The following is a 13437-nucleotide window of genomic DNA, read 5'->3' on the forward strand; positions in this document are numbered from 1 at the left end:
AATTTTCCAGTTTTTCCAAACACGATGGAATAATACTTACCGATATGAACAATGATGTCGCTTTCATTGAAATTCTACAAATACTGTTTAGATTTTTATGATCTGCGTGTGATATGATTTAACGGATGTTTATACAAATCGTTTAAAATAAAAAAGCCTTCAATTTCTGATATTTTACCTTTTCATTTGGGCTTCCCAATTGAAGCCCCGCCGGTAGGGCAGGTACCGTTGCTCGTTTCATAAATGCAGGAATGTGAACGTCCATAGCTCTGGACAGGAAGATGCGCCATGATATTTTCAGGCTCCAGATTAGCAATATGTTCTTTTAAAAGTGAAACTAAAAATGGCAATACACAATACAAAGCATGATCTATGGATGTGAAGGAACATCAGACATGGGTTTCAAGCATTCCCAAAGTAAGGGGGCAGGGATGTCAAAGTGAGAATCATTGTTCATCGAGTAGAAAATGGACGACAATTTCACCAACATCAGCAACGAGTGCAAAACATTGAGGGTAGTAAACGACAATTATAACTCCCATATGTACATTCCTTCTATAATTGGCGTTGTGCAAGGACATGATGTCATACAATAGGGGACTTTGTTGTGTGCAGTAGAAGGATTTGTCAGTTTGCTAATATCTATGACTGCACACTTTTCATAAGCTTGTTTCTCATTCTTTCTCCCATCTCATCTTTTCTAATGGCTTTTTGTGTTGTGCAAAGGAATAAGGTAGATTGGGGTCTTGATTACATGTTTTTACTGTCGTTGGCTTATTTACAATCTTCTCAACTCTCGTCATCATTACCTCCACCACCGAATGGTGAACGGAGGTTGTTTCACCAATGTGTTTGTCGATGAACATATCTCAAAAAGTTGTGGACGGATTCGGATGAAACTTTGTGGACAGGTTGTGCGTGTGACAAGGAAGAATCGTTTCAATTCGGATGAGAATTTTTTTTTTAAATTCTTTTAGTGATTCTTCACCATTGAGTGATAGGGCCAAAAACGACATAATAGGATGATAATTCAAAAAGTTATGGGTGGATTATGACAAACCTTGGTGGATGAGTTGGTCAGGTGCCAAGAACAATCCGATTCGATTTTGGTTTAGGTCTTAATCCAGATCTGACCATCAGTGGGATACAAACCGTAAACTATTCAGACTGGTGGCGGTGTGCACTCTACTGAGTGTCGTTCTAGAGGGAGAAGATACACTGAGATGGAGAAACAAGGGATGCAGGTAACGATGAGAGCTAAGTGAGAACGCAAGGGGTGGACAAGATGGATACATAATCAAAATATTTGGGAGGGGTGGCGGTGATTTAACAGGTGTAGAAAAGATCATGATTGTGGATGGGGGATGATTTGAGATGGTGGAGAACAGCTGTTGAAGACCTGGAGGGAAGAATGAGATTGAAGAGTGTGTGGAAGGTTGTTCCACAGGTGGGAAAAAGAGGAATAAATGAGTGGAGGTGAGCAGTGGTTCTGGATTTAGGCAGTTTCACGAGCAGGGGGTTGCTACTGGACCACGTGTCCTGCATATACTTGGGGACACGGAGAGGACAAAGGTGCTATACCAGAAATGAGGTGGAAGAAGACAGAGAGACAACCGACCTATCAGCGATGGTGAAGTGATGGGCCCATTGACTCAGCTTCATCATGAGGGATGGCAATGATCTTGAAAGCCTTGGTTTAATTTCCCATATTTCTTGACAATTTAATTATTTGACTCTCACAAAAACAACAGGCATTTTAAGGCCATTTTCCCTGCTAGAGTGGGGGTTAGCCTTGAGGGCCCCATGACAATCTTCTCCATTTTGCCCTATTTTCTGCATCTCTCCTTGTTAACCCCCTTGCCCGCATTTCTTCTTCCACCATCTTTAGCCAAGTCTTCTCGGTCTTCCCCGTCCTCTACTAACTTATACATTCATTTCCATCATTCTTCTCAACCAGTCACTTTCATCCTTCCTCAACACATGACCAAACCATCTCAACATGTTTCTCTTCACAGCATCAATCACAGGCTCTATTCCCATCATCTTTCACAATTCATCATTTGTCTTCCTCTCTCTCAACGATACTCCACACATCCACCGAACCATTCGTATTTCCACCCTTTCCAGCCTTCGTTGCTGCTCTACGTTCATTACCCATGTCTCGCTCCCATAAATCATAACACTTCTCACACATGCAGCATACACCTTTCCCTTCAGCTTCAATGACACTCCCCTCCTCATCAGCACGCCACTCAGTTCCCGAAGCTTCTTCCATGCACATCTCACTCTAGCAATCGTTGCCTCTCACGCATTATAGTATACATATGTGGGCAGACAGGATGGCTGAGAAATGCACACTCGCCTCTAATTTGTCTGGCATGGGCTAATTCCTGACCCAGCTATATAAACTGCCATCCGGGTGTTTCATCAATGTGTGTGCCATTCCTCAGATTGATACGAAGAAGTAGAAGACATATCCTACCACCCAGACGCTACCCATATCAGGTCATCCATCCAAACTCAGCAGCCGGGAATGCAGGAAACTGGTTCAGGAAGTCACTGTAAATCCAACAATGACACTGAAAGATCTGCAAGGCTCAATGTCTAACATGGGGTCAGTGTTCATCAGTTAACAATATCCTGTGCCCTTTACAAAGCTGGCCTCTATGGACAAAGTGGCAAGAAATAAGCCATTACTGAAAAAGACGCATCTAAAAGCTCATATGGAGTTTGCGAAAAAGCATCTTGATGATACTCCAGGCATGTGGAGAAAAATTTTGTGGTCAGACGAGACAAAAATTTAATTTTGGTTCTAAATGTAGCATTACGTCTGGCACAAGCCTAACACTGCACATCACCCAATCAACACCATTCCTAATGTCAAACATGGTGGTGGCAGCATCATGTTATGGAGCTGCTTTTCATCAGCAGTGACTGACAAGGTTGACAAATGCAAAGTACAGGGGAATCATTGATGAAAATCTGCTCGATTTAGCCATGAATCTGAAAATGGGTAGTAGATTCACATTTCAGCAAGAAAATGATTTGAAGCGCAAAGCTAAAGCCACACTGGTGTGGCTGAATAAGAAGAAAACAAATGTTCTTGAGTGGCCTAGTCCAAGTCCCAACTTGAATCCAATTGAACAATTATGGCGAGACTTGAAGATTGCAGTCCACAGATGATCCACATCAAACAAGGCAAAACTAGCGCAATTTTCATGTGAAGAATGTCAAAGATTTCACCATCTCACTGTGCAAATCTGGTAGAGAACGACCCCAAAAAACTCACAGCAGTCATTGCTGAAAAAGGTGCTTCCACCAAGTGCTGACTGAAGGGGCTGAATACTTTTGCAACCAGTAAACTTTGATTTGTACATATTGTTTGCAGGTATTCCTGACATGTAACCTCCTTCAATTCATTTGGAAAAATTGTTTCAACATAATTTGTAATTCATTTAAATATTGCATTATTGGGAGGGGCTGAATACTTTTTGCAGGCAACTATATGTCCTGATCCGTTCAGCAAACTAGCTCTTCTATGAGCCTCGACAATGTATAAAAAAGGGGGGAATTTGAATCACTCATTGATGAGGGGTTTGGGTGGAAAAACTACAATTTATAGACTAGATCAAAAAGTTTTTCACGACATTAACATTGAAGTCAATGGGATAGCTCTTGAACTCTCATTCTCTTACTACTGATGATGATAAAATGGATGGGTCTGGGATTGACTATTTTGCTATAAAAACCCACACAGCATTGCAAAGTGGGCTTGGAGTGTGCTGTGGTTGAGGCAGAGACAACGCCAGAGATGCAGTACAAGAACATCTGCCTGGGGGAACCTCCATGTGTGGCCACCGAATCTAGAAGAGTGAACAAGTGTTGTTTGGTAACCACAGCCTTAGGGAGGCCATCCCTTACATACAGCTCAAGCTCACTCCTTACATACAGCATATGGCAAGTCTGCATCCTGTGTACCATGGTTTCGCTTAGCCAGAAACGAGGACATGCTGTTTCACGGAAGAAACCACAAGCTGGGGTTCACCCTGTCAGTTGCCGACTCACACCCATTCATAAACCACAAATTCTTTTAGAGTAAGTCAATGACAAAAAGCATGTTCCAGCATCGTATTTGGTGTATTTCATTACCTCCACCATGTTACGTTTTCACCCCTGTCTGTCTGTGAACAGGATATCTCAAAAAGTTGACAGATTCAGATGAAACTTGGAGGACGAGTTGGTTAGGTGACAATAACAAGGGATTAGATTTTGGTTTAGGTCCGGATCCAAATCGGCCTATCAATGGGATACAAAACAAACTCTTCAGAGTATGTATGCAGAGGTATGCTCTCCACCGAGTGCCGTTCGAGTTTTCTGTGTCTTGACGTTCACTTATCCTTGTGCAGCGACTCAAGAGTAAAGCTAAATTCGCATCATGAATACATTGGAATGAAGGATTTCTAATCTGTGCATGCCTGCGGTGTTACCATACATTCCATTCACATCTGTAATTTTTATCAACATACTGTATTACATTATATGAGTTGATGAATGTTATTACAAGGATGTGGCAATTGTTAAGTGTGTCGTAGTTAAATAATTGGGTTTTTTTGTCAATGTTCTGCTCTATTCTTTCTTCTGTGCGCATGCTCATGATACCGTACGTTTTAATTTATTTAAACCTAATAATAGGTGTCCATAACCATCCTTGACCATGTTGCATAACGTCAGCAGAGTCCCTGCCTTTTCATCTTTATTCGCTTTTAAATTCGTTTTCTCCGCATCAGTTTCACCACCATCTCTCGGCTTCCCCCATCCAAAACCTTGATCTTTTCTACCCCCATTAATTCACCCCAGATCCACTTTTTTGAAATTCCGACTTCTTTCCTGGAAGTCTTTGCAGTGTCCACGTGTTTTATACCTCTCCCTCCCCCCCATGCCCTCCCATGCCTCCTCCCCCCAAGCCCTCTCCCTCCCACAGATCTCCCGATGTCCCTGCTCTCAAATGTTGTACTTGTGTGCTTCCCTCTCTCTCCTCATCTTATCTCCCGCTCCCTTCATCTTATGTTTTATGTGTCAGTTTGTCTTTTTGTGATTAACGTTAGCTCTCACACGAGCCTCGATCTTGCATACAAAAAAAAAAAGTGACCGACACAAAACTTTCAATACAGAAGCGGTTACCCATGGAGAATATTTCTAAACAAACTTGCATGGTGATTGGATGGAAAATAGGGCCGGTGTTCCAAAAAGTATTTTCCGAAGAAAAAAACAAACCGGTAGGCGCTTTTAAAAACTCCTTTTTTCACAGCAACATCAACAGAATGCTGGTGAGATGGGAATTTAACCTCAAGTTTCTCAAATGCCACAAACTTCCACAGCATATTCAAGACTAAACAAGAACTGAAAAAACATTTTTAAAATGCTATGATGTATGGAAAGACTGGTTTTCATTTGGGTATGGCGATTCTGAATTGAAGAGATTATTGTGTTTAAAAATCACTATCCCTTTGACCCACATTTTAATGCTCGCTCCTTTGTGAATCTGTCTAAACGTCTCTTATTTCGATGGAAGAAACTACAAGTTTCAGAGACAAGGCAAAAGTACCAACTGATTAGCATAACAGGAGGGAGAGGAGACATGGGTTGCACAGTGTTTCACATATCAGGAATAAATGGCCTCGACCTCATTAATGACCACAATTGGGGATGGCGGATTGTCGTAGAGATATGCACATTCAACTCCACACTGTCTGGCTTGGGTTTGAATGTTGGCTCAGCTATAAACTGTCACCCAGGTGTTTCATAAATGTGTGTACCATCTCTCAGATGGATGTTAAACTGGGGACCCCATCTGTCAGCATGAAAGGCCGCATGGTGTCCTTCACGAAGAGTAGGTGAGCAATTACAGGCACCAGCACCAAATGCTTGCCTTAACTACATGTGGGAAAGCAATGGCAAACCACCTGTCCAATCCTTGTCAAGAACTGCTTCAGGAGCACTGACACTCTTAACAGTGTATGTACAGTCGTGGCCAAAAATATTGGCACCCTTGCACTTTTTTTCAAATAACTCACAATTTTCTCGAAAAATAAGTTGAAATTGACAAAAGTATTTGGTCTCCACAAATCATTATTTCACTGCTAATATTACAGGACAGGACCTTTGCTTTTGATTCAGTACTTAATATATCCTTTTAAATCAGAAAATAAAAAGAAATGGCATTGACAAAATTATTGACACCATAGACTTAATATTTGGTAGCACAGCTTTTGGACAAAATAACTGCAGTTAAGCACTTCCTATAGCCATGAATGAGCTTCCTACACCTCTCTACTGGCAGTTTGTCCCACTCTTCTTGTGCAAACTGCTCAAGTTCTCCCAGATTTGAAGGGTGCCTTCTCCAAACTGCTGTTTTCAGATTTCCCCACAGGTGTTCAATGGGATTTAGATCTGGACTCATTGCTGGCCACTTCAGAACAGTCCAGGGTTTTGTCTTGAACCATTCCTGGGTGCTTTTTGAAGTGTGTTTGGGGTAATTGTCCTGCTGCAAGTACCATGACCGTCGACGGAGACGCAGCTTTCTGACACTGGGTTGAACATTATGCTCCAAAATGCCTCGGTAATCTCCCGATTTCATGATGCCGTACACACATTCAAGGCACCCAGTGCCAGAGGCAGCACAGCAACCGCAAAACATCACTGAACCTCCTCCATGTTTCATTGTAGGGAAGGTGTTCTTTTCTCTGAAGGCTTCATTTTGTTTTCTGTAAACATAGAGATGATGTGCTTTACCAAAAAGCTCTAATTTGGTCTCATCTGTCCACAGGACATTCTCCCATGATTTTGGCTTGTTCAAATGTGTTTTGGCAAACTCCGGTCAGGCTTTCTCAGCAGTGGGGTCCTCCTAGGTCTCCTACCATAAAACCCCCTTTCATGGTGCGAGTTGAAACTGTCGTACCTTGTCTGAAGGTCAGCTTGAATCTGTTTGGCAGTTGATTGAGGTGCTTTCTCCACCATTCAAACAATCCTTTGCTGCAATCTTCAATCAAGTTTTCTCTTGCAGCCACATCCTGGGAGGTTGGCTACAGTGCGCCATGGGCCTTAAACTTCCTGATAACATTGTGTACGGTGGACACAGGAACATCAAGGTCTCTGGAGATGGACCTGTAGCCTTGAGATTGTCCATGCTTGGCTACAATCTTGTTTCTGACCTCCTCAGACAATTCTCTGGTGTTCTTTCTTTTCTCCATGCTCATTGTGGTACACACAGTGACACAAAACAGCAGAATGGCTCCTTTTCTCTATTCAAACTGGTTGAATGAGTGATTTTTATATTGCAGGCACCTGCATCTCACCACAGGTGAGTTCAATTCAAAAGTAAAGGAGAATCACCTGCTTGAAATCTAATTATTTCTAACAACTTCTAAAAGGTGCCAATAATATTGTCCAGGCCATTTTAGGATTTGTGTGTGGAATAAGCTAAGATTTAGTAATTTTTTCAGCTTTTTTGTTTTGTTCCACTGCAAACCAAAGTAATACATATGTGGCTTCTAAAAGATTTTTTATTTTCAACAATTTTCTGGAAGAAATGGTGCATTATTTGAAAAAAGTGCAAGGGTGCCAATATTTTTGGCCACAACTGTACATTAGAATACGCAGGTGACACTCAGCTCCAAGAATTAAATAAACTATGAAATAAGCAAATAATTCTGGCCAATTTGAATGGATGCCAGAATGCAACTTACCTCATTAGAGCAAAATGCAATAAAAAAAAATCCTCACTCAAGGTTTCAAATACATACTTGGACCCCGAACCGATTTGAAAGACAAGGCAACACTGCATAACCAAATGCAACCTGCAAAAAATTATGCCAATGCACAATTACCTTTAGAACGTCCTGCTGTGCATCGCTTGTGCAGCATTTAAATCTTCCTGCAAAATGTGAAGCATACGACTTGATTTTCGCACACGATCTGAAAAATGCTAAGTTTTAACAATTAATGATCAAGCTGGTGATTGAATGGTGAAGGTGTGTCCAAATGCCCCATCAGATAAATAAATAAACGATAAAAAAAACAAACCGCAAACATACAATACGGGTTTTGGAGGCACAGAGCAGGCAGTGCACTTTGCAGGAATAAAAAAAATAAAAAATATATATAAGCATTCGATTATAAAAAAACACTGCTTTATGTTGAGAACAATTAAGCATATCAGAAGTTTCAACCAAATTTTTTTTTTCCCATTTTCAGTATCAGAGCACATCTCACCAAGAATGCAACTAAAAAGCGTCCAACTCTACATTGGAAAAAAAATTATTAATGGGAAGCAGGCAGCACAAACAAGTATCGCTGGTGTGCTTTTTCCATTATAGAAACACAATTCAAAACCATGACAAAATGATGACAATCCTGAAAACCGAATATCCAATCACATTGCCCATCCCAACAAGAGAAAATGTCCTTTATACTACAAACACAAATTAAGCAAGATGTATTTAAAAATAAAAAAAGTAAAAAAAATAAAACGAGGACAAAATAAAATTCATTTCACAGCTACTACTCTGATTTGAGTCCTGTGTTTAAAGAGTGGATAAAACAGGGAGAAGCGACTCATGCTGGAGACCTTGGAAGTTTTCACATTCCACTTGCAGATAAAGGTCACCATACGGGCTCGCCACTTAGACTTTCAATTGTAAATGAAGTTAAACCTGGATGGGGAAACAGGAAACAGCATTTAATATCAAGAATCATCTACTTCCTGACACACAACCTTTTACACCCCCAATCTAACCTAAACTAACCCAACCCTCTTACTGACAAGCTTACTGTTTTCTCCCTCCTCTCCTCTTTTCCTATTGGTTCATTCCAGTCTTGCGTCCAATTGACAGTCATTGCTTTTTCCATCATGTCACCTCACTCTTCCACGAGTCTTGATCTTGTACGAAATTAAATAAAAGGAGAGAGAATCAGAATGAGGAAATTTTTATAACACCGAGGAGATTCTGCATCTACTATTTTTAAAAGTTCCAACTGCATTTACAATTATTTCGCATATGAACCTGTAAATGACTACCTACAGGACTGCTTCGAACACTGCTGCCAGATGACCAATGGAACACTTCTAAACACTGGGAACGAATGACTGCATACCCAAAATTGCACTGCAAGGCACAAATTTATGTCATCCCAAAATATATAAAACAAAGCAGGAGGTCTGTCCTCAAACTACTCCCTCAATTTTGGGGCTAGGCCCACCAAAATTTCTGTGGAACCTTTTGGGGTCCCAGCGGGTATCCTTAGGTGCGTGAGAGGTTTCATAAATTTCTCAATAAAATTATGATTTTGAGTTTCGATCTATACGAAACTGCTCCTGATCCGAAATGAAACACATTCACAGGTTCGACAAACATTTGCTGGTTCGATAATATCTCAAATACAATTGAGATTTTCGCGTTTACACCCGGCATTTGTCGTTTCACCATTATCCGTGTACAGACTTTTCCGTCGACATCAAACCACATTCACTGAAAACATTTTGTATTTTCCTATAATAAGCCATTTCATTCATCACGGCACACAAAAACCAATCCCTCCTCCCAGGCAACACCATCACAATCATTATAGGTACATTGATTTTAACATCATCAGGAAATCAACATCCGAGGAATTTTTTTGATTGACTGTTGTGTGAAGTTTGGTTCAGCATAGAAAGCTGGAAACAAAAGTAGCCTTGTGATACAGTTTTAAGGAAACAAACTAATTACCTGCTCAATAGTTGCGGCAGACTGGAGATGACAGGACCATAACCTGATGCATTGTCATACAATTCAAATAGAGGTGCAGCCACAAGCTTGTAATTTTTCGGCACAGCAAATAATGCTAGGGGAGTGAGTGAGACAGGAGGCAGGGTCCAATCTCTATTTTAAAAGTTCACAATTTTAATATTTTACAGCATTTGTTAATTGGACAGAAAAGTTTGTACCTTTTTTGTTTGTTACACTGTTACAATGTTTCATTGAAGAGCTTATACATTTGATTTCATTTGCAAAAGTGGTACTTCTCCTCTCCTCCCCCCCCCCCCCCCCCCCCCCACCCCCAAGTTCCACAAAATTACGATCATCAAGCATACCATATTCAAGGGAGATTTGCATGAAAATCCCAGGTGATCCAGGTCAGGGGAGTGATTGGCACATTCGTCAGCAAAACCTAGATACACTGGTGTAAATCCCAGGTGAATTTCAACAAAATGACATCATTACCTAGATTTTTACTTCTCGAGTGATTAGAATTTAGTATGGCAGATAGGTGCGGGAATTGTGCCTTTGATGATACAAGCATGGCATTTGGCACACAGTCAAAGTATGTCCTAAGAAAGATATTTGGCTATAGGGCCATCGCAGATTTGTCCTTTTTAAAAAAATGCCATTGTTGTCACAGGACAAATCTGTGATAGCCCTATAGCCAAATATCTTCCTTAGGGCGTACTCTGTGTGCCAACTCTCGTGCTTGTATCATCAAAGGCACAAGTCTCCCAAATATTTCACATATCTGCCGTACTAAAAATTGGGCGCCATTTTTATTGGACATCTGTGATGACTCGAATAGTCACAATATTTAACTGTGTACCAAATACAATGCTTGTATGATTCAAATAGTTTATACAAATTAATATACCATATACCATACATAATACAGTTTGGATTTATGCCAGGAAGAGGAACGACAGACGTGCTTTTTATTGTGAGACAGTTTTTTTTGTTTTTTTTTTCGATACAGAATCGAGGCTCGTGAAAGAGCTAACATTTATCACACAAACAAATCAAACAGACAAACAAAGTATATAAAAAGGGGAGCGGTAGACAAGATGGGGAGAGAAGGGGAAGCACACAAACACATCATTTGAGAGCAGGGACATCGGGAGATGTGTGGGAGGGAGAGGGCTTGGGGGGGAGGAGGCGTGGGGAGAAGTATAAAACACAAGGACACCAAGGCCTTCCAGGAAAGAAGTTGGTATTTCAAAAAAGTGCATTTGGGGTGAAATTAGCGGGGGTAGAAAAGATCAAGGTTTTGGATGGGGGAAGATAAGAGATGGTGGTGAACAGCTGTTTTAAAGACCTGGAGGGAGGAGTGCGATTGAAGAGAGTGAGGCAGTTTGTTCCAGAGGCAGGAGAAAAGAGGAATGAAGGTGAGCAGAGTCTTGATTTTGGCAGTTTAACCATAAGAGGGTTGCAGGCAGATCTTGTGCGACCTGCAGGAATATTTGGGGGACAGAGCCCAGAGAGAGCTGGGGGAGCAAGGCCGGAGAGGAGTCGGTAGAAGACGGAAAGACCACCAACCTGCCTGCGGTGAGTAAGTGAAAGGCCCTCGGAGATAGCTTCATCGCGGGAGATTCCAATGATTCTGAACGCTTTGGTTTCAACAGCGTGAAGACTATTTAGGTGTGAGTGAGTAGCACCAGCCCAGAGGGGAGAGCAGTATTCCATTGAGCTGCGGATGAAAGCCTTGTATGTGGTGAGGAGCTCAGGTGTGCCAAGGAAGGACTTCGCACGATGGAGGATGCCCAGCCGGCGACTGGCTTTGGAGGCCAGATTTGAAATGTGGTTTTCCCAGGAAAGATCATGGCAGAGAGTGAGACCCAAAAGCTTGAGTGACAGAACTTCTTGGAGAGGATTATTCAGAAAGTGGATGGGAGGGTTGTCCAGTCGGTCTTTTCGGAGAGACATCGTAAGAGTGTGAGATTTGTCAGGATTGAAAGACATGTTCCACTTGTTTGACCAGTCTGTGATTTTGTCCAGCCCTGCAGGGAGTGAGGAGGCTGCGGATGCCGATCTGAGGGTTGAAGTATGGAGCGGCAGAGAGTGGAGTCATCAGCAAAGAGATAGAGAGGATTTTCCAGAGAGTCGGAAAGATCATTGATGAAGACCAGAAAAAGCACAGGGCCTAGAACACTGCCTTGGGGAACTCCAGCCTGAACAGGAAGAGGAGATGAGAGAAACCCATTCAGGGCCACACGTTGACTACGACCAGAGAGGAAGTCCGCCAGCCAAGCGTGGAGATTTCCATGGATACCAAAGGAGGAGAGTTTGGTGAGCAGACCGGGGTGCCAGACCGTATCGAAGGCACGTGATATGTCAAGGGAGACAGCTCTAATTTCCTGTTTGGCATTGAGGACCTCCATCCATTGTTGAGACAGCAGAAGCAGCATGTCCAGAGTAGAGTGACCTGGTCTGAAACCAAATTGATGATCAGAGATCAAGCCATTGGAGAAGAGGAAAGATTTCATATCCGAAGCAATGATGGATTCCATGACTTTGCTGATAATTGGGAGAAGGCCCACCTGAGCTCCTCACCACTTACAACAAACTTAACTGATCTCTCCATACAGGTTGCTTCTGTCAAACCAGACGTGATCTGCTTAACAGAAACTTTCCTCCTTCATGATGTCTCCGATTCCTTAGTATCTCTCCCGGGTTACTCCCTCCTCCGGTATGATAGACCTGAGCCTCGTCCTGGAGGTGGGGTTGCTATCTTTATCAAAAACTCTCTTCCTCACTCGCCCTGCACTGCACTCTCTCCACCTCACCCCCAGGAATACCTCTGGCTACGGCTTCCCCTTCGCTCCCACCTCTTGTTCATATGTGTGTTGTACCGTCCACCAAACAGTGATGACTCCATCGACATCTCGCTGTCTGATAATATGGACCAACTTCTATCTACTCATCCCAACTCTCTCTTCCTCATATGTGGTGATTTCAATTGTCACCATGCCAGTTGGCTGGGTACCTCTCTCACCAGCCATAGCTCCTCAGCAAAGGACTTCTGCGACTCACTGGGACTGACACAATCTGTCAATTTCTCGATCCGGATCTCAGTCAACGGAGCATCTTCTCTTCTGGACTTGGTTATGACTAACTTCCCTGAAAATGTCTGCTGCTCTTCGTCTGCTCCAATCGGCTCATTTGATCATGTGCTTGTTAAAGTGGACATCTCTCTGACCATTCTCAGGGAGCCTGCTCAGCGTCGACGAGTCTGGCATTTCACTCAGGCCAACTGGCACGGTCTTCAAGCAGCCATCAATCATCTGGACTGGTCTCCCATCTCTACCACCTCTGACATCAACTCATCCTGGGAATTCTTCCAAAGTAAATTGCTCTCTCTCATGCACAGATTTATCCCATCTCGTCTTCAGTTGTCATACCCTTCCTCCCGTCCATGGTACACGGAATCTTGTGGTGAGGCTGTTGCCCACAAGCAACTTGCCTTCGTCTCCTGGAAAGCAAATCCAACGGAAGGAAATCTCATTTCCTTTCACAAAGCCCAAAACAAGTGTGTGTCCACCCTCAGGAGAGCCAGGAAACAATATCTTTCCGTTCTTAAGACCGAACTCTCTTATCTGTCTCCCTCTTCCAAATCCTGGTGGCGTCTGGTCAAATC

General features: G+C 42.4%; 1 protein-coding gene across 1 annotated transcript in view; it reads right to left on the minus strand.

The window, feature by feature from the left end:
- Window positions 1-5281: 5281 nt before the first annotated feature.
- Window positions 5282-13437, minus strand: part of NUDT21 (nudix hydrolase 21) — a 63306-nt gene continuing 55150 nt past the window's right edge. The window contains exons 6-7 of the mRNA XM_068130453.2: window positions 9768-9882; window positions 5282-8711 (exon numbers count right to left, since the gene is read on the minus strand). Of these exons, the coding sequence (XP_067986554.1) occupies window positions 8690-8711; window positions 9768-9882 (137 nt within the window). The 3' untranslated portion in view covers window positions 5282-8689. The remainder of the gene's footprint in view (window positions 8712-9767; window positions 9883-13437) is intronic.

The sequence above is a fragment of the Myxine glutinosa genome, chromosome 11 (assembly GCF_964187855.1).
Source record: "Myxine glutinosa chromosome 11, kmMyxGlut1.1, whole genome shotgun sequence".
Lineage (NCBI taxonomy): Eukaryota > Metazoa > Chordata > Myxini > Myxiniformes > Myxinidae > Myxine > Myxine glutinosa.